Source organism: Festucalex cinctus, chromosome 19 (genome assembly GCF_051991245.1).
Source record: "Festucalex cinctus isolate MCC-2025b chromosome 19, RoL_Fcin_1.0, whole genome shotgun sequence".
Lineage (NCBI taxonomy): Eukaryota > Metazoa > Chordata > Actinopteri > Syngnathiformes > Syngnathidae > Festucalex > Festucalex cinctus.
Window position 1 is genome coordinate 11,602,352 of NC_135429.1, and position 24,728 is coordinate 11,627,079.

Genomic DNA, 24,728 nt, shown 5'->3' on the forward strand with positions numbered 1-24,728 from the left:
TTGGAACAGGTGGCTCGTTTGAAGCGATATGTCAGCATAGCCGCCATATTCGATGTGGCCATCGTATTAGCCATAAAAACAATATTACAACTGTGCCACATCCAATATGGCGGTGTTGGCATCGATGTACTGAAAATGGCGTCTATATGTACTGTAAATAAGTCACTGGTGGTGTTATGGTGTTTGTATGCGAGTGCCAAAGTGGAAAAGAGGTCCACAGTGACAGTGAAGTGTCATCCCTGAATGCTGATGACGTAACGGCGACGTTGCAACATGAACGATGTGAGGAAATTGGCCAACTGTCCAGTTTCCTGCAGCGTCGCGACTCACACGTGAAACAAGAAGTGAGGCTGCAGACCTCCACTAAGAGCCGCATTTTATGAGAAAGTAAAAATATTGTGAGGTCTTTTGTCAAACACAGCTGTTGTTCAGTTTTATGTATTTATATTTTTGCTGTTTGTTTGCGAGTATCATGATTAAAACAGGCTAGATTGATGACATCACAGATGATAAAACAATAACAAGAGTCACAATAGAAGTTCAACTGACAAGAATGCCACAATCAGCTGGATTCCGCGGCAGGTCTTTACTGGTTGCCGTGGTGATGCTGACCGCTAAATTAGTTCTGGCTGAGACCAGAATTATGCCCTTTGAAATCCGCTGTTCCCCTAAAGGAACATAACTTCAATCACATCCATTTTATTATGAATGAGCAAGGCGAAACTGCGTGATGCAGTTATAGCCTGTGAAATATTTTTTGTTTATTTTACAAAAAGGGATGTGACATTATTTCCTGGATTAGTGATGAGGGAAATGAACAATTAATACATAAAAGAATGTTGTTGTTTTTCTGAAGTGGCATTTCCATGCTAATGTTTTGTTGAACTGAATTGTTGGAGGCGTTTACCAGATTAAAAAAAAAAAAAAAAAAAAGTCAAAAATGATCTTTACAATATGTTCTATGCTCCCCCCACTAATCCAAACATTCAATTGTGTTTGTGGAATATGAATTCAGCGGCAAAAGCCACCTGTTTTTGTCAAAAGCCACCTGTTTTTGTCCACCTCAGGGGGGCGGCCATTTTGTCACTTGCTGTCGATTTGAAACGTCAGTTGCTCAGGTAACAACCAATCACGGCTCACTTATTTTCAGAGATTGGTCATGTGACGTTCACAAGCTGAGGTACTGTGATGTCATTTTCAATCGACAGCAAGTTGCAAAATGTCCGCCCCGTGAGGTGGATAAAAAGAGGTGCGTTTTGTTGCTTAACTTGTATTTTACAAACGTTATATTAACTCATTAGCTCCCAAAAACGTATAAATACGTCATATTTTATATGTTTTAAGTGTCCCAAAGACGTATTTATACGTTTTTTTGTTGTTGTTTTTTATGCCAGAGCATAGAGAAGGCTTTGATGCAGTCTTTCTACTGCAGAAAATGGTTGAGTGGCAGCAGAGTATAAGAGATCAACAAGGCCATGTTAAAACAAGCTGATTTCCCCACAATTCTAAGCAGAATTGTGAAAAACGATGAAACTTAGCTATGTTCTATTGCTAATTGCTGCACAGCGGAAACAGATAGGAATATACTTTTTTACCTGATAAAAGAAGAGACTCTAATCTCTCTTTTGGTATGTTCCATATTTTTATAGCAATAGAACATAATATTTCGCGGGCCTTGAAAAATCAGTCAAAATCCAGGAAAACACTTCAGTGAAAATGGTTGGGAGTGAATGAGTTAATTGGAAAAGTGTAGACTACTGGGGCCACATAGAATATATTATTGGAAAGAAAATTTTTGACTTGACATCTTCAAAATTCAAGTGTACTTTCTTGAACTGGAAAATTTTTTTTTTTTTTTGTGGATGAATGTAGCAGTCAAATTTCTGTTAATTGGAGATGTTCCAAAATAGTAAAACATCGAGGTTTTTTTTTTTGTTTTTTGTTTTTTTACAACACGTGGTCTAATAAATCATTCAAATCCAAAACAAACATGTCACTCTGCTGAAAATAAACATTACCGTTGGTGAAGTCAATAATGATGTCTTAGGAGGCGGTCGCTTTGGAGACCAACAGCAAAAAGCGATCAATACAGAACCAAAAGTAGGCGAGGACAACGTCAGGGGAGAAGACTTATCGATTAGATGCGCTATAACCAGCGCCGGGATTCAAGTGTTGTTTGGTCCAAACACCACACAACTTCTTAAAGGACATTTGCACATCAGAGAAGTGAAATATGAAGATAAATAGAGAGAGAAAAAAAAGTATGGGAGTGTTTTGCCACGAGGCAGAGTGATGACTTCACACTGCAGCAGGTGGTTCAGCTTCTTCACCTCCTCTCTTCAGTCAAGCACTGAGTGACATCGCCTGGTGTTATCTTGCGGCCAGAACATAACATGCCAGTTTGAAGGCTAATACAACACGCAGCGCCTTTTAATGTACACCGGCTTGCACACATATGACATCATCATCGACTTCCTCTCCAGCTGGCGTGGTCAAATAATGTGAAGAGGAACACGAAGAAAACGGAAGTTAGATGCTCACCGGCCACAACACCTTGCGTGACCTTGTGAGTTTAACGTATTCTTACTAGTGGTATGCGAAAGAAATACAGTACAGTTTAGTTGTATTAACTTTTTAAGAACGGTGTTTCAATTATTTCAAACATTTAGCTACAATTTTTATTTTCTGGAGTTTTATGTTGGTCGGAGAGCTAATTATTTTTCAAGTTGATGTTTGATGACGTCTGACCTAGCACACAACGTCGCTAAAAGCAAAAACGACATTTTCTGTCGCTCAATGCTTACCATTATACTTGTCGGAAATGTATTGATCGTAATGGATTGTGTGGTTAAACTTATGGGGGAAAATAAATCTGTAATTCCCAACTACTGTGCATGAGCGTTGTGACTGTGAGACAGCAAATTTGTCCAGTTTAGCTTGATGATGCTTGGGAAGAAAACAACTTTATTTACAACAAATAATGTGCAGTAGCTTTGTTCATCTATGCTAGTGACACAGTGACAGGCAGAACAATGAAATGCTCTTCCTCTAGATGGCAGAAGGTTCATAATTAACGTGTCCACTTTTTGTGGCATTTTTGTTTGGTAGTGTACCACGTGATTTTTCGAATGAAAAATTACAGTCAATTTACAAAGTCAGTTTCCGTGCAATGCAAATCGCCCCAACAACTTTTCATCTCACATGAGGCTGTTGTGTTTTCAACTTGTAGCATGGGTACTAATCCAAAAGAGCTTTTTGCTTTTTATTGATTATTTCGAGCGAAGCTGTCTTGCAGAAACTGGCCTACCTTAATGAGACTGCTGCGTCGAGGTGTCGATTTGGTGGCCGCATCCAAGCTGTCCCACGTCGGGGACTCGCAGCCGGACCCCCGATGCAGCATCCTCGCCGGGTCTGTCGGGTTGCAGCTGCCGTTTGACACCGGCTCGTCTCCTCGGCGCGACTCGGGGCTCCTTGCGGCTCCGGCTGGCGCTGCAGCGGCGACGGCAGAAGCAGAAGCAGCAACCGGTGGACCGACGCGCTTGCTCTTCCCCAATTCGGCCATGACGACTCCGATGTTGGCTTCACAGGTCCCTCTGCGAGGAGACATGCACGCGGGCTGCACATGCATGGGAACGTGCCATGGTGGAAGGAAGGCAGCCGGCGACTGTGAAACTTTCTCTCTTCTCGCTCTCACTCTGCTTCTCTTAACGGTAAACGCCTCCCTCCTTCACGCTCGCGGAGTGGGCATGGCACAACCTTAAAAAAAAAAAGAAAAAAAAAGGAGGGGGGTGGGGGGTCAACAAGTAAATGACAGCAGGAATCCACACACCTCCCATGCGCTGTCAATCTGCATCACATCCACATCACAGCTGGATAGAAATGTCTGCTCAGTATACAAGTCATCACATCGTCACCCAATAATGTAAAAAAAAAAAAAAAAGTCTCCTCTAGTCTCCCTAATTATTCTAATTATGATTATTATTTGTAGTAGTTGTAGTAGTACAACTAGTAATAGTACTATACTCCTATTAGTAGTAAATAATATAGACATTTTTATTAACAATCACAATCAATTTAATAATTATGTGAACCCCTTGACCCTGAAACAGATAAGCGGGGGGGAAATGATGGATTTTTCTAAAACATTGATTTCACTATTACCAGTATGTACTTCAACTTTTACTATTAGTCGTAGCATTATTAGTAGTACAAGTTATAACTACTAATAGTAATAAGTTGCTCCTACATACATTTAAATGTAAGTAATATCAATTTTATAATGATGATTAATATTTAAGTCCCACGACTCGGAACAAGATAAGCGTTAGAGAGAATGGATAGCTGAATGATTTGTTCTAAAATATTACAAGAATAATATTTATGGATTTCCTACTTATACGATACTACTAGGCCTACTATTACTATTACTGCAGCTGCTACTACTACTATTAACTATTAATAATAATGGTGGTTGGCACATATACTTCCCAGTTCCGAGGTTGTGGGTTTGAATATGGTTTGCGGTCCCCGTGTGAGTGGTTACCATGTACTTCCTGCACTTACAGTTTTATCAGGTTTATTATTAGGTGTGGATGTTTTATGTATGTGATCTGTGATGACCACACCTCTTGCCCATGTCAGCTGTTATCTGCATTACTACTACACCCACAACTACTACTACTAATTTTCTCTAGCGACTGCGGCTTCCTCGCGCATCCCATAAATGCATATTCTAGGTGAATTGACGACTAAATTGGATGTGAATGGTTGTGTCCAGCTCACCCCCGACCTTAATGAGAATCAAAGGCATGCAGTCTGTTTTATAGATCTGACATTTAAAACTAAAGAAAAAAAAAAAGTCAAATTATGTCAACACATGCTGATAAAGAAAATTGAAGACCATTACTTAATGCAGTGCATTTCAACATTCATCCATCCATCCGATTTATGTAATGTTGGAGGAAGCTGGTGCCAATAAGACATCATCTGCCATCAACTATCCTTATACTCTGTATAATGTCACCCAAACTCCATTCTCTAAGTATATAAATCCCATTAAGTATGTGATAAGACAGAAATCCAGCATTTGTTTTATGCAAATATTTAAATGTCAGCTCCTCTGAAGTTCTGAGCTGCCACTTGTTTATTCCAAAGAAGCGTCGGGCAATTGTTGTCATGCTGTTAAAACAGCACTTTAATATTTTAAAAAAAAACTTTTTAAATGCATGAGATCAACAAAAAGCCTAAATATCGTCCAAATGCATTGGCAGCGGCCTGCTGAGTGGCCTTGCCTGCAGAATTTCATGCAATGTGCTTGTTTTTTTATTTTTTATTTTTTTTTTTCCAGCCGTAATCGTGGCCACAGCTTTTGCTGGAACATTCAGGGGGAATTATTATGATGCATTGCTTGTGGATGGATGCCAAGGCATCCCCCTCAAGGGTAAGTGCCAGACAAAATGAAATGAAAGTCCCCCCTTTTTTTTTTTTGCTCCCTGACAAACTTTGTACACAACAGTCACAAGATAAAGTGCACCTGCAGAATCTAATGAGATCTAATTCAGTTGTATCGGCGAGTCTGCCAACAAAGAAAACAATGCTCACATTTCGATCCTCACTGTCAAGAGCTGCATTTCATCATGCATCATGTTCACATGCCAGACAAGTGCACACAAAAATAACCCTTCAGTTAATGCACACACAAACGACATGGAATAAAATTCATCACCAACTAAATTAAATATATTATTATATATCTTTGCCTTTTATCTTTGTTTACAATAATTTTTTATAGTCTATAATGTGAGAAGGGAGCTGATGCAATTGCTTGACTGAGATGGGAAAACACATGGCCTGCACCACAAAGGATGACTGCTCAATAACAGCAGCATACGAGCAGCACCAACATGTTTAAAACGTCGTTAACCTTTGCCAGAATTTAATGCACACGTTCCAGACGCTAACACACATGCAAGACGCAGCAACGTTGAGACTTAATATGTTGTATGTGTTGGATATATGTGATAGTGTACTGCGTTAAAATAATGCGTTTGATGTAAATATGATTGTGCAGAAAACAAATCTTGAGTGTGCCTTCGAGTGAGTCTTCCCCAAACAATATATCGATGGAAAAAGTAGCCTGCTGCCATCTAGCGTTTAAAACGGAAACGCAAAGATATTCAATCGTCGAATTTGATCCCAAAAATAATAACGTTGATCAGTCGTCTCCGTTTTACTAATTAATAATAATTATATATTTTTTTTAGTAAGACACCAAATTGGGACTCAATATGGATTTCGATGTCGTATGCGATTTCCAGAGCTAAACATCTGACGTCTGATTGGCTGTTAGCTTGGTCACATGATCGCGAAGGGGGTGTTTTCGTACGTTTTCCCTCAGTGAAGCAGACCGCAGTTGGGCAGAAAATAGCGCGTTTCTTACTTTTCCTATCAGGCCTTAAACGCGAGGGTTTTATCGTTTTAAAATGGTAAGTTTTTAAGTGACACGATAGACTCATAGTTGATTTGCCATTACTTGAACCCTATCGCAGCTAGTGATTTATTTATTTTTTGCAAATTAGCGTACATTGACCTCGTTCAAGCGGCCAAGCTAGCTGCGAAAAATGGCTGCATTAATAAGACGTGCTCAAACGTACTTGCGCGCTTGTGCTATATTAGCTTGCGTTTTCGATGTTTGCATCAACCTTTTTTCAAAGTTTTTTTTTGGGGGGGGGGCAGGGGGTTCGCACATAGCATCACATTGGTTTGCACGTCTTTCCGCCATTTCCCTCTGACGTTCTGGGGCGAAGTTTCGAAGTGGTCACGTATTCCCCGCGCTTCGTTAGGTAACGTAACGTCAATTTTTTTAAATAGGAACTGAGAAACGCCGTACGTGTTCACGTTTGTTGCACAACTTAGCAAATTTAGTAGCACCCGTGTGTACATCTTAGCACAAACAAACTTGCCTTTATCATCATATTCATCAAAGATCAAAACCCATATGCTGGTATTGCTGATAACCAATATCAAAGGCTGGCTATTTGGAGAATCATGGCCTAATATATATTATATAATATACATTATATAATGTATATACATTGAAAGTTACTAAAGTTACTACTACTGGAAAGCTACTTCAATTATCTAATCAAAATATATTACACTTAAAAAAAAAGATTAAACCTAAGTTTATTTTTTAGAAACAAATCAACATTAAAGATTAAATGCAAAGACATTGTAACAATTGAACTAGTTAAAAATGTACTACATTTGTTATGACCATGAAATGAACACTACTGGATTAAAAAAAAGAAAAAGAAAAAGAAAAGAAAAAAAGAAAAAAAAAAGCCTCATTATCAGTTAATCAAACTTCATTTATAGTGTGCTTTTCTTTAAAATAAATTAATTAAAAAAACAACAATTTAAAGTGTTTTACATAAAATGAACCCCCTCCTGCCACTGGCCATGTGTTTGTAAGAAGTTGGAGAAAAGCTTTCATGCACATTCCACCAGAGGGCGCCCTCTAGTGGTACTTGAACCACATTGAGTGAGAATCACTGCTATAACAAACATTGAATCACACTATCGATCTCATTTTATACTACATAATTTTCTCATATCATGTTAATAACTGACCATGTTTTCTTGGTAGGACACCCATAATTCAAGGAGCAACAACCGCAATTTTGTTTCCTATCAGATGACCAACGGTTTCATTCTGCCGGAGGGTCGAGTGACTCCCAACGCCATCTTCGTTGGCGGGATCGACCTCAGGGTTAGGATCTGTGACCTTAACTACTAATTAGGGGTGGGCGATATGGTAAAAATGTCAAATCGTGACATTTACAATGTATATAAAACACTAAAAGAAAAGGAAAAAAACAGACATCTTAAGCCAACTAAGCTTTCTGAACCGGTTTCTATTGAAATAGTGCAATTACAGCAGCTGTGGTTGATAGTCTCCCAGACTACAGGAGGCAGTAAAGAGCGTCAACGGTGTATGAACAGTGCTAGTTAACACCACAATAGAAGTTGAACATGTTTTTTCCTCAATAAACTATAGACAAAAACAGTGTGGGATGAGTTAGCAAAGTAAATAAAACACAGAATTGGAAAGTAGAAAACACAGTTTGCGGCAGCGTTTGCTCGTCCGCGACACTGCGTAGTTTACAAATTTTCGTAGGTGCGCGTGTGGGCAATGTGGACGTGTCACGGCGCGGGGAGAGTTGTGTACCCGTCTGGCGGTCGGGTAAGGTTCCGTAAATATAGCTTGAGCCCGCATTAAGTTGAACTGTATAGAATGTGCCACACGATCTTCAACACATTAAAGTTCTTAACGATCTAATATCGTCATATCGCCCACCCCTACTACTAATGTACACAAAACATTAAAGATGGGTCGACGAAAATTTTGATTTTCTAACTTGGAAATTTATTCCAACCTTTTAGGCTAGCGCCAACGAATTGAAGGAATTCTTTTCGGTATTTGGCACAGTCAAGGACGTGAAAATCATCAAGTACCGCGGAGGACTCAGCAAAGGGTGCTTTTTTTTTTTGCTATACGTGTACTTTGTTCAAGCTCTTGCTTTCAATTTTATATATTAGTCTGGAATATGTTGTCACAATTTGTTTCTTCTTCCAGCTACGGGTTTGTGTACTTTACTGAGGACGTTAACGTCAAGTCAATTATCACTGTAAGTACACATGAAGTTAAAAAATAAACTAATTTGAGTGTTGTGTACAACAGATTTTTTGTTTCCATAGCAATATATCTTTTGGAAAGGAAAGCCACTCAAACTCGGCCCCGCAATCATCAAGCAAAGGGGTATGTATTTTGATCGCAGCATCTTCGTGCCATTTTGACGCTTGCATATCACTGTCAGCCTCGCCATGGCCCATTCCTCCAGGTACTACTAGACTTCCACGACTGTTGAGACCGGAGCGTTGGATAAACCCCACTCAGTATTTCTGCTGCAACTGCTGCTCACCCAATGGATGCATGCCCCAAAACACACCCTTTATTCATGATGGCAACCAATACTATCCAGTAAGACAAGCACACACTTAACACAGTGTATAGGCGCACTGACAATCAGGCAACGTTGAAGCAGAATCTCTCCCATGTGATTCAAGACATCAACCGTGGAGGACCAAAACTGACAAAATTAAAAATAAATAAATGAACATGAAAATAAAAACTCATATAAATAATATAATTCAACAATTAAATTAAAAATATCTAAAAATGGAAATAATAACAACAAAAAATTATCCATAAATAAATACCGGTAAATAAAAGTAAAAAAAAAAGAAGAAAAAAAAAGAGAGATTCAAAAACTACAAATAAGTGTGGAAATAAATACAAAAATAAATGTATAAATAGAAATCAAATCAATCAATTGATTGGTGAGAATTCATCAACAAATCTTGTCTTTTTTGCAATATGTTGTGCAGTGGTGTCCAAACTACGGCCCGGGGGCCATTTGCGGCCCGCCGTCCATTTTTCAGTGGCCCGCGACATATGCTAAAAATGGCATTTGACTTCGTTCAAATAAAATAAACAAAACAAAAATGTTTGGAGATGGTCAAAGTAAGAAGGGAGGGTATCGAAAAACAGGTGCCATTAAAGGTTATTTTAGTTAACTAAAACAAAAATAAAAAAAAAACAATATAGTTACCGAAATAAAATAAAAACGAAAATGCTTTTTAAAAAACGAAAACTAATTGAAACTAACTAATTATAGCAAACATGTCCTTCGTTATCGTCTTTGGTAATTAATTAAATGCATGAGCCTTTGGGGATGATTTTAAATGTGATTTTTAGAAGATTTATTTGTATAGAAACCGGAATAATGACGTTTGAAAGTATGTCACACAGAAGTGACGTCATCTAGCAGCAGCCAATAGAAAAGCACCTTCGGATGACGTTGCACCCATGGTGTTTTTTTTTAAATATTGCGCACAAGTAATACATTAAAAAAAAAAAAAAAAAAACTACTAATACTAATACCGGAACTAACAAACTAAACTAAAACTAAGCATTTTTTAAAGAACTAAACTCATAAAAACTAACACAACCACCCTGAAAACTAATAAAAACTAACTAAAATGAAAAATTCCAAAACTATAATAACCCTACTGCCATATTAATTACAAATAAATTGGTATATATACTGTCGCATTTTTCTAAATATGCAAAAGCACAAATAAATTATTTGTACAAGTTTTAGGACGAAACACAATTTCTCTTCATAACATTATGTGGCCCTTGCGTCCTTCTGATTTTCAGTATGTGGCCATCAAGTAAAAAAAAAGTTTGGACACGCCTGATGTTGTGCAATGACAAATTAATGTGAATTGGGGTTAAAAAATGTGTATTTTATGCCAGGAGTCATACAGCTATACCCGCATTGCAAACTTTGTGCCACAGATGCCAGTGAATGCTCAGAATGGGCACACCTACCAGGTACAATTAATTTGTTTGCTGTAGCCTACCAGCTGTCCGTTTGTACTGTCAAGACGTTTGGCTCGTTCTCCTACAGACACATTACACCGTGCCCTTCGTGACAACTGACTATAGAACACCGCCGGGCAATCAGGTGAGTCGAAACAGTGAGAAAACTATTAGTCATATTTTATGATGTAAACTCATGCAACATGCATTTGTACCACTAGATGGCGGTCAATTCTCACTGCTTTGTACTGTGAAAATAATCGAGCAACCCTCCAGACGAGGACTCCCATTAAATCGTGTTGTTCTTTTTGTAGAGTGTGGAGTGTGACATTCAGGCCACTCTGACTGTGACGTAGTTCACGCGGCTTCGGACCCCCCCCCAACCACCCACCAGGTATTACACCACTTCAGATTTTGGTTTTCACAATAATCTGTGTGTTTTCTGCCCTCAAAGGCTTACAGGACATCAGGATACGGATAAGACGACACTTGGACTTCACCCGGCTGCCACGTTTACGTTTTCTTTCCTCCATTCTCTTCGCTTCTGAGGCCAATTTTAATTTATTTTCTGTCACTTTAACCCACAAACCTCAAAATGCTTTTAAAGTGTAAAGATTACTGAGGAAGGGTCACGAGGAAGAGCGACACTCTCAGCTGTACCAGCTTGTTTGGTAGTTACCCAACCAAAGTCTTTTAAGATCACCTTTTGTACCTTTTTATATATTTTATGTTATTTTTCAGTTTTTAAATATTGAGTTGGGTCTTTTTTTGTTTAAGGCAGTGGCTCCCTGTATATTTAAAAAAAAACAAAAAAAAAACATCAAAAATGGATGTATATCAGGCAACAATGGCTTGATAGCAATCTATTCACAAAAACAAAACAAAAACCCCCCCACTAATTCTTATATAGTTCTTTTGCCCACGTTTACTTTGTTCTTTAATTACATTTGACATTGGGTGAGAAGGTGAGGCATTGGTTAGGCATCACACACAGTTTCTTTATCATATAGCTTTTCACAAGTTAATTTGTTTGAAGTTAAAAAAAAAAAAATGCCTTGAACTGCTTTGAAAACAAAGGACATCAGTTTCAAGTGCTCTAAAGTTAACACTCGCATGACTCATCAGTTTACTTTAGTTTGAAGTTTTCTCCAGAAACGTCATTTTCATTTTTACACTTAGTAATGTTGAAAACCAACATTGCCTCATTTGTTTTGCACATTTGGTGGATTTTGTGTTTGTTGCGTTTTGTCTGGACCACCAGTGTTTTATTCAGGGAGCCTGGGCATTGCACTGTTCATTTTTTTGTGGTGTTCTTTGTTGTTTGGTTAAACAAAATAAAGTACTTAAAAGTTCAACTATGATGTCTTGGCAGGTTTTCCTTTCCCTAGCAACAGCTTCCATCATGCTTTTAGTGGGGTGTTGTCACTGTCTACTGGTGTGACTGGGGCTCCCCAGGGTGCTTGCTGTGACCACCTGCTTCCAGTCAGACACATATAAATTATGAATAGGTCTGGATTGCTGCTTATGAAATATGAATTTATATTAAAAAAAAAAGGGTGGTGGGGTACTTTGAACCGCACAGGGTTAATGGTGCCGAAACGTGGGCGGATGAAGCAGCAGTATGAGTGCTACCTGATGGGGGCGTGGACGTAGAGGAAACAAACACGAGGCGTTCGAGTCGAAAAAAAAAAGTCTTCTAATAAGTGAGTGAGCTGGGAGTGAGAGCAGACCGCCCTGCCTCGTTAAAGCTCCAAGCAACATCCTTGGGAGTACTCTCCACTAGTCTAGCGGATCCACGCGAGTCTCATCCCCTCCAGCGGTGCCGAGGAGGCTCTCACGCCGACAACGTGCCCCCGCTGACGAGCACCAAAGCTCGGTGAGTTTTTGCTGTTTTTTTTCCGCTAGCACTTCAAGCTATTTTTAATTACTTAAAATTGTATTTACCGAAGGTATTTGTTAGTTGCGTGTTATTTCATGAGAAACTTTTCGTGGAGCCTCAGTGGGAAAGTGGAATCTATCGGAATTATGTCAGTTACATTAATCAACTTGTCAGGTGTGCGCCTCTTGAAAACAATGGTGTCATTTCAAACATTTTCGCTTTTTTTTATGCTGTTTACATGTTGAACATTGGAAACCTATATGGAGAGTCGTATAAGTAAGTGGTTTAGATAAATCATGTTCCATTTACACGTGGAACATTCCGAAAGTAACATTTTAATTTTAAACGTTGCTCTAAAAACGGGCAACAGAAATTCATTGACCAGTGCCTGTTCTTGTTAGACACAGCTCCAAGATGCCAATGTGAGATTAAGCCAATGCTGCTTGCTGAGACTGTGACAGTCTTGTAAAAATTCAAAAAATGTCTCCATGTTATCTCTACATATGAGGTGTGTCACAGAAATGTCGCATAAGATATCTTTGAAAACCAAACTATAGGTTTTCCCATTGGTAGTAATAATCCCTGTGGAGAGGAGCCTTCTCTACCACGCCTGCATGTAATCCTTGAAATATTCTTCACGGCGAACTAAAGAAGAAAATCACACGTAACTGCTCCAGAATGACTGTTGTTTTCGGCCAGGAACTGTCAGATGCTCAGCCGTTGTGAGCAGGGGTGTTGTCCTGCCATAACTCTGGCCTCTTTTTTTTTTTTTTTTTTTTTTTTTTTTATGCACTAAACGAAGCCAATGTGCTGGCCCACAAATGAAGGGGAAAGCTCCTACAGTAGTCTAGATTTAAAATGTACCTTTTGTGATAATCCTGGAAAATTTCTGATACATCTCATATGTTGCTGACTGCTTGGCCACCTGGTGAAATTCATTAAAAAAGTATACAAAACTTTTTGCATTCGACAAGATTACTATGTCATTTGTTTATCCATTCTCATGAAATCACTTACTGGAGAGGAACAATTTGGCACACTATCTGTCAGTCTTTTTCCTTTATTCACTATTTATCTCTCTAATGGACACTGTCAGCCCGGTCCTCATTTGCTGATACTTGCTTATATGATATAAAACGGGAAAGAGCACTAAATGTCCACCTTCTGTCCACACAGCGAAACCAAAGAAAATTTGCATTCAGATGGCTCATTGCCCCTTTGTAAACACTGTGGTACCTAAGTGCCCCACTGTAATGCCGTCACATTGGGCCAAGGCGAGCTACAGTCACTTTTAACTGATAAGTAGTCACCGATACCACTAGCACTTTTGGTATATAAAATTACACCCCCAAAAAACTATGACAGATCATTTTAAAGCAAGACCTGTTTATATCGATTTAGTATTTTTCCTTGAAATTGCATGAAATTAATGCCAATGTTCTTTTTTCTAGTTCCTGATCGGAAAACGGCCACAAGAGGGCGGCTGATACTTCGCGAGTGCCGATACCTTGAAATAAGTAAGTGCTTAAGACTACATTTCAATGTTTAGTTAAAGTAGATGAACTGTCTTTCAATATAATTCACATTTCCTTTGCCTTTATTTTAGCACAATCATTTTCATTTAGATTTTTAGCTTTTTCTCAAACATCCAAAATAAAGTGACATTTCTGTCTCCCTCTAACCACCGCACCTGTGCTTAAAACATTCCTTCAAGTGGAATTAGGACTGATTTTGATCTCCGAAGCTGTCCGAGTCTGCAAAGTGCCAGCTTGCAACTGCAAAATAATGATGTTGGCTGCTTGGCAATTGAAATGAAAGTGTCCATAAATTAGCGTTTGAAGGTGAGCGATCAGGTTGACTGCAACTGTTTGCTGTGAATGTTGCAATGCAAGCTCGGTCAGACTCTCCCTCCCCGGTGCACGTCTGTTGCGACACTCCACATGGGATCCCGCCCCACCCTCTCCCATCCTTGAGCGTGTGTATTCAAGAGGTATAGTAGAGCAGACGGATTACGCTCTCACGCGAATCCTCTGTCATTTCCAAGACTCTGTTACAAGAGATTCTCAAATGAGAAGCCCTCCGCTGTACTCCTGTCTGCCTTCCTCTGTTGCATTCGCCCCTTTCACTTGCCTTTTTATCTGCCTCCCGTCGCTTCATGTTTAATGGCTGTTTTTTCCCTTTTTTTTTTTTTTTTTTGCTGTCAAGGCCCTTTTTTGCTGCTTGTAAGAGTGCTAAGATTCTGTTTGAAGTCAACATGTGGAGAAAAGGCGCCTGTGTAAGGGGGAGAAAAAGCCTTGAGTCTTGAACTTCCTTGAGTTTCTCACTTCTTCATTTGCCGTCGAGTCCAACCTTCAGTGTCTCATCCTTCAACCATGAGGTCGACCTGTCTTCCATGCCGAGACGATGTGCTTAAGGCTCGTTTGGCAGCGCTTTTAAACTAGTCATAACTCAGGCATCGCGGCGGCTGGCTGGAAACATTCTTGTAGATTACGCTTCGAAATGGGCTCAGCGGGGGATCACGTCTGCGGCGGGAACTCTTATTAGCCACCGGACAGATGGACTGAGTGGACAGAAGGGCGGATGGATGGATGGAGAGCGAGCGAGAAGAGGAGAAAAGTGTGTCGAATGTGACAAAGTAGCAAGAAGACCAGAAGGAGCTGGACACATTGCAGACAAAATTAGTATAGATGATGAGAATTAGGAAATTGGAAATACAATAAAAGTTGTTTTGACAGTGTTATCTTTTAGCTTTATCATTGCCATGGCAACCCCAGGTTGCACGCCTTAGTGGTTAATTCTGATGGACTTGCTTGGACACCTGTACCATTAGCAGTTGTGCTATTGTCGCGATTCATACCCGCTGACTTATGAATGGACTAACAATGCCACTTACTCACCATAGTGAGAAGTGAAGCCACTGGCGGCCATCTTGCATTGCCACTCGTTAAGCTATCTGAACGTGAAACATTGATTTTTTTGACTGTGTTGCCTAGTAACGGAAATGCCATAGTGTGTGGCCTATTGATGTGCCAGTATGGAAGAAGTGCTACATGGACATTTCATCGTTAAGAAAACATTATTATTTTTTTCTTATGAGGAATATCTCCGAGTGTTACTCAAAGATCCATCTGGATCATCATGTTGTCAGATACTTGGAACAATGAAATGAAAGCAATCGTCACAAAAAAAGATTGCTACGTGTAGTGTAAACCTAACCTCGAATATACTCTTGAATTGTGGATGCAAACATTGGAGTTCCTTCTTTGAAAGGCTCTCATTAACTCCATACACAGAACCTAGAGTAAAACATGCACTAATAACTGTGTGAAGTGAAAAAAATAAAAGTTGTCTAACATTGGCAACGTAAGATGGCTGCCCTCTGGCTTCAGCCAATTGCTAGTCCATTCATATCTAAGTCCGTGTTACTAGCAAGCAGCATAGAATGAATGCAATGTATTGACGCCGAAATCCAGTATACATCGCAGGGCACATATAGACAAATGACCATTCACACTTAATAGTGCAAACAATTTATTCTTCAATTACATTTTGGAATGTGCTGGAGAAAACCCTGCAAGCACGCAAATGATCCGTTTCTCATCCACTAAGGTACCCAATCGATTTGGGATGTGCATTTGACTAAATTGCACCGATCAATTATGGGGAAAATTAACAATCCATTAGCTGATTAATTGCTCTTTGCTGAAATTAGATGGGAATGTCTCTCTCCCAATGCTGGACATGTGACATGCGGTATCAGATCAATCAATCAACGGCAATGCCCATTGGTGCTATTTATGGGCACTAATGTACCAGTAGGGACTAATCTGACTGAATCCACCTCCTAATACAACCACCACATCACAATTACAGAAACCATCGAATATTATACAATAATGCGATATAACACCATGCAACTGTGGCACGATCAATATATAATAACATAAAAATAAAAAAGCAGTTATTAAATGTGTGCAGATCGCTAATAACAAATGTTGTTAGCCCAAGTTTATATTTTGCTCTGATCAACTAAAGCATGAAATGTGTGTCATAGCTAATATACGGTAATTTGAAGTCAGTACTGCTCCTAAAGATTCGATTGACATGGCAACAACAGAAGCACAGCAAAACAATAACATCCACATGGAAGTACTACAGCCAAGATAATTTCTACTGAAGAGAACAGACTGTTGGAACAAATTGATGCAATATCAAGAAACAATATTAGCTTCTGATGTTTAGGCCAGCAGAGGTCTTGCTGACCCTGAAGCATCATCACTGCCCCAAGGTACAATTACAGTAATATAAAGTACCCGTGATTAATGTGATCTACCTAACGGAAATTTCTAGTCTTGTTTCACTGACTTTTTTTTTTTTTTTTTTTTTTTCCGCTAGCAGAAGCCACAAGTTTTTGTGATAACTGTATGCTGTTTTTTTATTTTTGTTCTGGTAAGGCTGCTCGATTATGAGGAAAATGTTAATTATTATTAATTATTTTGGTAATAATTGAAATAACAATGAGGATGATCATTTAACCAAACCAAGAAAGTGTTTAAACATAAAAAGACAAATAAAATTCTTTGAAACAAATAATTATGCAAGTTCCTTGTGGATGAAAGAAAATGTATGAATAATTTTAATTATTGAAAAAGGTGCAAATGTTTACATTTAAACAACTCAACTCAAAATTAGTATTAATGAACTTTTTTTTTTTTTTTTTTTTTTTTTTTTTTTTTTAAATAAACGATATGCTGATTTTGTAATTGTGGAGTGTAACAATTGAAATTGTAATTGAATTTTGATTAATTGCACAGCCCTATGTTATGGTACAGTGAAATCATGGTTCAACTTTAGGGTGAAACATATATTTATTTATTTATTTTTTAACATTGTAGATGCAGTCAACATTTCGAACCTACACCCCAAGCTTTATGTCATCTGTTAGGATCGTTAGCTGAGTTAATGTCCGTGCACTTCGCCTTTCTCCATGCTCCCAAGCAGAGATGCGGGCCGGCCTTCAGAGAGGACACAGACGCCTCACAATGTGACTGGTGTAAAAAGCGTGGCGGGTGGGATATTAAGTCTAATTGATGGTTGGCCAGCTTGTCACATCTGATTTGCGAGATGATTTTTGTCAACTCGTCATATATGTCATAGTCTCTATTTGGCCCTTCTGCCTGCCATGCAATGTTATTTGCCTAGAAAAGTATCTCAGTTCTGTTTTCGGTGCCATGTAACCGCCAGCTTTGGATCAGTGTTGCCTGCTCTCAACCGGCAAAGGAGAAGGGGGGGAATTTTGACCGCTATAAATTGTCATTTTAATTGCCTGTTGGGCTCGCGCAGTCTTGAGAAAATCTCTTTGTGATGGAATGCTGACCTTGTGGATCAACATATAAATTGGATGGCGGTACAACACGCTCGCCATCTTAGCTCTCGTCTATCCTCTCCTCTATGTCTGGTGTCGCGTCGCCGCGCTTGACAGGGCAGGAAATCACTCTCATTTCTGCTTTAATTCGTTCTGATCAAACATGTCGCTCCCAATCAGCCACGTTTGATTAGCAGACGGCCGTATCACAGCCTGGCAAGCAGGTAATGGGAGACAGTTTCATATTTCACCATTATTGCATTACACTGTGTGGGAGGGAGAAGGGCCGCGTGAGAAAGAAACGCATTATTTCCCACAGTAGGAGCATTAAAATGTAGACACACTTCCGAGTAAGTGTGAATGTATTTTTCATATTTAGAAACTCTATTAATGCTATTTTTGGCAGCAATATCTGCTCTCCCCATCCATCTACTTGTCTCCTCTCTGCAGAGCTATGGGGTGTAGGCTCCCAAAGTTGCGCAAAGCCGAAGAATCACAAAGCCCTGGCAACATCTACTCCACGCTGCGAAGGCCTCAGGTGGAGACCAAAGTGGGAGTGTCTTACACATACCACTTCCTGGATTTTCTCTTGGGTAAAGAAGGTATGGATATTCTTGATAAATGCTTTGTTATTTTTCCGTTCAGGGTGACTCAGTCTGCTGTGAATTTCAGTGAGGCATGTGACTAAACGGCACTTCCTTGAATACTTAAAAAAAAAAAAGAAAGAAAAAAAAGTCGTGTGGCTTGTTTTTTTTTTTCTTCCTCAGACCCTCTTGCAAGGCCAGCTTTGCATAATTAAATGTTTCGGTATAATAAAGTGTAATGTAACTTTGAAAACAATAAGCATAATACATAAGTCACATTTGATTTAGATTTAGAGAACTTTATTGATCCCTAAAAGGGCTATTCCCCCAATTACAACACCAACAAGAAAGCCTGGCGAGTCACCTTTCAGCGTCCCGAATTGTACAGTATGTGCACATCATAAGCAAGTCTTAAGTTTTAACTTTGAAGTTTCAAGCAAGTCGCCAGTCACTGTTGCAAAAATCAAGCAGGTCTAGTCATTAATACAATCTTGCTCAGTCACATTATTTCGCTCAATAGCCGCTTAGCACTCCGTATCAATATTTCAATTTGAAAGCTTTATGAACACGTTCACATTTTAGTTTAACGGTCCCAAAGCAGTCTGTTATCGATTACTTTGTCGTTTCAATTAAACACATAACCGACATAAAGCTTCGAGCAGCTTTCGCTCAATTAACTTGCGAACATCACATAGCTTGCCTGTCTGTTTTATCGCGATAGATGAAGTCAGATGTCATCGCTCTTATCTTTGAGCAACAAACCTTGCGTGTTGGCCCTTGTATTTTCCCAGATTTGATCAAAAGCACAATCCCTGGATCCATATTTAATAATGTTCAGAGCTCCTTCCAAGATACTTGCTTCATGAGGTGGCCTGTGCACTCCGCATCACAACAAACTGATGGGTTGCCAGATTTGCGAGCAGTACACAAGAAACCTTTGTTTCAACACTAAGCAGGGAAGACGTTTTACGTCAAGTCGTGCATTTTAAGTCCAAGTCGAGTTCCAGTGTTGCCGAACCACAGTCAAGTCTTTCAGAAATTTTAGCTGTTGCAAAAAGGATGGTGACCTCCGGCGTAAACATTCAATTGTTCAAAGGTTATGGCAACACTGAAGAAATCTCACAATTAGATTAGGTATCCTCATTTGTCACAGTTCCACTGCAGCTGGGGGAAACCCATTCCATATAATTGCCATTTGGTCCTCAGCCAAAGCCAGCAAAGAACTCAAAATTTTGCCCTTTTTCCGCCATTGTGTTTTGTGCCATGTTTCTACTTCCAAAGTTGCTTTTCCAACTTTAACCAAGGAAACAAAATGTTTAGGTCAGCAACTCTGCGCAACGCTTGTCTTCATACTGTGAGAGTCCTGAAGGCAAAACGGAGCTTATGAAATCTGTATGTGTTTTGAAAGTTCACTCAGCTGCGCACTTTGTCGAAGTGCCCTCCCGCCTCGCACGACGATACTGATGCGTGTTTGCACATTTCTCGCGCACCATTCGATGAATATTGAAAAATAGTCCGCTAATGTGTGGGCGTGCGCTCGCAGCATCTTGACAAAAAAAGTTTGACGAGAATCCTCCAGAGGCATGCGGTTTCTAAATATACAAATCCTTCCATTGTGTTGCTTGTGTGGACTGCTGGTGCGAAAGAAAAAGCCAGCAAAGTGAGGGGAAAGCGATTTAAAAGCAGATGGAACAAAACGGCCGCTCTCCGCTCATGGCTTTCTACAAGCGAGCGCCATGTACAATATGAAGCGACAAGCTCGAACAGGTGCAAGAAGCTCACTGAAATCCTCTACGGGTGACTCTCCAATGCAACACTGTAACCGACATGACAGCAGACACAATGTCGCCACCAGTTGGGGACAAAATAGCTTTTACAACAAACCCCGGCACATTTGATAGAATCCAACAACAGCTGGCAGCCTGAAATTGTTTTCAAACAAACGATAGGCTGGAGAATATACGGACAAAAGCAGCGAGGCTCCTCTTTTATTCAAGAGTTGGGCATCAATCTTTGTTTCTGACAATTATGCTTTTAACTGTGCGGGAACGGCTGATGTAAAGGCCCTTTTTCTATTCCGCAAAGCAAGGTCATGAAAGGGACAAATTGACCTCAAGCCCATCAAGCTCCTTTAGGGTGGAGAGAACTTGCTAATTCACTCGGACGTTCTTGGCTCTTCATATTAAAACATCACAACCAGAATTCAATCATGGTTACTATCAAGATCTTGCTGGGAAAAAAATAAATAAATAAATAAATCCTGCACCTTCAGTAAAGATTTACCAGACTTAATCCACATCCTAATACCGCCACTATCGCATTGCAATTATAGAAGCCATTAATACTATGCTAAAACGCAATGTCAATCATCTGGAGCAGTTCAGAATCAATATGTATGGAATAACATGCCAAAATCTTGGCATCATATTCGCCTGCAATGCAGATTATTACATGGGTTCATGTGTGCAGATCGTGACACTCAATTTTTGCTCTGACCGACCAATCAGAGGAGTAGAGCAGAAAAATGCTGTTATTGTCTTGTGGGGTGAATTTCAAATCTGATTGGTTCAAGAAACGCTCCCTTTTGAGAATGTAGTTCCTGATTCTGAAGGCTCTGGTCAGATTAGATTGACACAGTAACACACAGAAGCTGAAATCTGATTGGACGAAGGTTCCAGTGACGTTCTGGAAGATGAACTGCGACGAACTGAAGCAAATAGACTGTTGGGATTAAATTAATTATGTTTGGCTTCGACAATTGAGGATGGTGGTGATCATGGAGATGAGTCGAAAGATTGGATGTGTCGACCCCGGCCTAAAATGTTATCTGTGAAAGCGTAAACTGTTTCATCCCTATGCACATGAAACATTTTTTTTTTTGTCTCTTTGAGAACAGAGTTACTGTTATCTTCAAACAGACAGGTAGGTCATTTATATGGTAAACTCCCTGATGCCATCTGAGCAGCCTTAAGATGGCTCTACTCACATGGCTATTATGAATTGATTGTGTGTTTTATGTGTGTGCGTGCGCATGTTTGTGTGCTTTCCTCTCTCTCCCTCCATTTGCGGTACAGAGAGCAAGAGGAGTGAAGGATTCCTGGAGGATTATTTGATTGTTTGTGGAGATTGAGAGACCTCATTCCCAGGAAAGGGATTTATTTGTGTTTGTGTGTGCGTGCGCGCGTCTGTGTGAATGCAGGGGGTCGATATAGGCATCCTCATGTCTGTCCATGACATTGAAGAAAAAAAAAAATGCGGTCAAGTCCACACTCTAATTCAATTTAGTTGCCATTAATAATGACATTTGCCTGCCAGCGTGACTTGATGACTCTTACGCAGTAATGAAAAACAAATATCACAGCCGCCTCCCCCCTCTGAGATATGCGACTGTTTATTAAACTAAAGTGGTGTTCTCAGAGAGAATTTTATGCTCAGACTTTGGATCAGAGCGCTTCAGACTGTCTGTCTATTTTTTGGACACAAATAAATATTGGATTAGGACAGACTTCTTATTCAGTTCATATTAATGTGTAAGAAAAATATTTCCATATCTCACACTGTGCCTCTTTTTCTGAGCAAGCTGCAGACTAGAGCGAAAGCTTTCTTTCTCACTCGGAACACGTTGTCAAGGGGAGCGATGCTTTTCGGGAGTCCCCACCCAACACGGAGAGAGAGAGAGAGGCATTGTCGCTGGCTGCAGACTGCTGCCTGAAGCCAGCTCTTTTCTGTCACTCTTAAAATATCGGTACTAAAAACCCAAAAGGTCAAATTGTGTAATCGTAAAGCTTAGCTATTCCTCTTCCATTTGGGAATATCTTTGTGCCCCAGGATTATTTTGTCATTTTGTGACCATGAAAAATTAGGAAAATTAATAAAAGTTGATCTTTTTCAGATGATCAGATTAAAAAAAAAAAAAAAAAAAAAAGAATTACAGGCTGGGATGACCCTTACGTAATATTTATTCGGGCTGGTTTAAAAATAAATAAATAAATAAATAAATAAATAAATATATATATATATATATATATATATATATATATATATATATATTAAATCAATTTTCCTTTTCGAGCCTGATATTGAGTCATAAAACCATGAACCGATTGCTTTATTAACTCCTTTTCCATGAACTCATAAGAAATTATTATTTTAAAGGCCATTTTATTTTAATGTTAACATAAATTTATGTTTTTTTATTGATGAAAGATCTGTCACCTGACTTAATATACTTTAAGACAATTCAGAATCTTTTAAATTTATATTTTCAATTATTGAATTTGAATTGTAAAAATAATTTCATCTCATTCTCGTTGATGCCAATGTTTGTGTAATGTCTAACACTTTCATTAATAAACAAAATCATTATGATTTAACCAGTTACTGCCTCTGTTGAATATAATTTGGTCTTTAATATTAGTTTGTGGAGCTTTTATCATATCCTTGATATTTAAGAAGAATTGATATTCCATAATTAATCAATATCAAATTGAATTGAATTGAAGTGAATCGATAAAAATCGAAATCGAATCAAACTGTACTCTTGAAACCAAATCGATTGAGGCAATTTGCATCGATACCCAGCCCTAATATTTATCCTTAACTGCTATAACACGTTACCATGGCTACGGCGGCAGTGGCGTCCACTTACTTAATGTAATTCTGATGTAGCTCTGTCTTCTTTGGAACACCCGTTGTTGAGACTGATCCTCCTTTGGGAATGTGTCAAAAAGTAAAAAAAAAAAAAAAAAAAAGAGTTAATCCTTTTCTCTTTTACGCTGAAGTCTCACGTGACGGCGCGCCAAACTTTTGTGCCACTTAACAGTTGGTTTTTTCCCCCCCTTCTTCTGAAAATGGGGGTCAAATTCTCATTTGTATGACCTGAGGGGCATCCCAATGTCGAGGTTCCAATAGTTCAGTGCGACTAAGTGCTTCAGAGTCTTACTAGGTCATAGTGACTGAACGTGGTCGCTCTGCATTCACATATTTGGCCTCCGACATCGCACGTGTTGCCGCCCCCCACTCGCCTCGCCATAAAGTGCAAATCTAATGCCTTATTACACTTTTGTCATTCAACAGCGGCACCCTATGACATCATCTCGCCTTGAAATGTCATCTTGACTGTATGACGGTCCAAAGTACAGACAATGACCGATGAAGCAGAGGCAAAGAATGTGATGCAGTGATGAGAGGCACAAGTGTTAGTTGGATCTGGTCAAGATGGTGGAGAGAGGAAAAAAAAAATCTGTTTAAGAGGTGTGAGAGTGGAGGATGTGTGAGGGACTCGGTATGGTGCACATGCCGCGGGACCGAAGCTGCTGATGACTTTGTGCTGCCCTGTGGAGACGGAGGCCACTCGGCTCATTAAAACTACAACATGTGGCTAATTCTCAACTAAGTTCGCGAGTGCGTATGTGTGCAACAGAAAAATTTTTCTGCATTACTTTTACATTTCTTAATTGCGTTCATTTCAGATGATCTTGCAAAATCTGTGCATTCTATGTAATTTTTAATGCAACTCGTGTGCACAATTTCATTCGATTTCAAAGTGGCCAGCAAGTGTATACGCACACTATGATAATATGCAGTCCGCTGATGAAATGTCACATATTCCTACATCATACGTCTGTGCTATCAGAGCGCATGTATGTGATCTATTTGCTTGAGACGCCCGGTGAAAGACAAATCCATCACTTAGCGAGATGCGCCCTACCCGATGCACTTATTCAAGGGAACATGTGAACGTTTGCGACGCAAGATGATTGAAAGCGGGAGTATGACAGAGTTCCTTTTCAAGGGACATCTTTCACGTCGACCGAGCGATCGCCAGCCATGATGGCAGTGAGTTGCGGTGTGTCCAAAAAAAGGAAGCCTGACTGAAATTCACAGAAACACACTATCGACCAACTATTTATTTATTTATTTTTGCAAATTAAAAAAAAAAAAAAGTTCATTATTATTATCCATGTTTTTTGTTTGAATGTCATTATTTTTGTTTTGTGTAATGTTTAAGTCATTAGCTCCCAAAAACATATTTATACTTTTTTATTTATTTATTTATTTATTTTTATTTTTATTTTTTTTTAATGCTACCTAGAGCATACAAAAAGTTTTGATGCAGCCTCTGACCTGACGAGGTCCCTTCAAGCAATAGTCATTATTTTAAAAAAATGGCCAGAAGGTGGCAGCAGAGTATAAGAGATCAACCAGGGCTATGTTGCAACAACCTCTTTCCCCCAGTGTTTTCAATAGGTTTGTGAGTAATGCTGAAACTTTGTATATTCTAATGCTAATTGCTGCAAAACGAAAACATACAAATATACTTTTTTTCTGATGAAAGAAGAGCCTTTGGTAGGTTCCATATTTGTATAGCAATAGAACACAATATTCTGTGGGCCTTACAAAATTAGTCAAAATCCAGTAAAACATCCGGGAGCGAAGGGGGTTGGTTGC

At 39.3% G+C, this 24,728-nt stretch overlaps 3 protein-coding genes across 10 annotated transcripts in view; 2 read left to right on the plus strand and 1 right to left on the minus strand.

Annotated features, from left to right (window-relative positions):
• The window catches only part of LOC144008108 (inactive phospholipase C-like protein 2), a 42,102-nt gene extending 18,805 nt beyond the window's left edge, over positions 1–23,297 (minus strand). Inside the window, exons 1-2 of the mRNA XM_077508187.1 lie at positions 22,927–23,297; positions 3,308–3,756 (exon numbers count right to left, since the gene is read on the minus strand). Of these exons, the coding sequence (XP_077364313.1) occupies positions 3,308–3,628 (321 nt within the window). The 5' untranslated portion in view covers positions 3,629–3,756; positions 22,927–23,297. The remainder of the gene's footprint in view (positions 1–3,307; positions 3,757–22,926) is intronic.
• dazl (deleted in azoospermia-like) lies at positions 988–11,805 on the plus strand. 7 transcript variants are annotated; one of them, XM_077508211.1, is made up of 11 exons: positions 988–3,710; positions 5,348–5,440; positions 7,649–7,771; positions 8,446–8,537; positions 8,639–8,690; positions 8,761–8,821; positions 8,880–9,043; positions 10,385–10,462; positions 10,539–10,595; positions 10,765–10,844; positions 10,905–11,805. In XM_077508211.1, the coding sequence occupies exons 2-10, from the start codon at positions 5,396–5,398 to the stop codon at positions 10,804–10,806; spliced, it is 714 nt and encodes a 237-aa protein (XP_077364337.1). In that variant the 5' UTR covers positions 988–3,710; positions 5,348–5,395; the 3' UTR covers positions 10,807–10,844; positions 10,905–11,805. The 7 variants fall into 7 exon arrangements, with proteins under 7 accessions (XP_077364337.1, XP_077364340.1, XP_077364338.1 ...); XM_077508214.1 differs by having other exon boundaries at positions 3,287–3,710; positions 7,697–7,771; XM_077508212.1 differs by having other exon boundaries at positions 3,306–3,710; positions 8,904–9,043.
• Positions 11,994–24,728, plus strand: part of rftn1a (raftlin, lipid raft linker 1a) — a 40,201-nt gene continuing 27,466 nt past the window's right edge. For both annotated transcript variants that reach the window (XM_077508205.1, XM_077508206.1), the window contains exons 1-3: positions 11,994–12,326; positions 13,781–13,846; positions 18,145–18,296. In XM_077508205.1, coding sequence (XP_077364331.1) covers positions 18,149–18,296 — 148 coding nt within the window. In that variant the 5' untranslated portion in view covers positions 11,994–12,326; positions 13,781–13,846; positions 18,145–18,148. The remainder of the gene's footprint in view (positions 12,327–13,780; positions 13,847–18,144; positions 18,297–24,728) is intronic.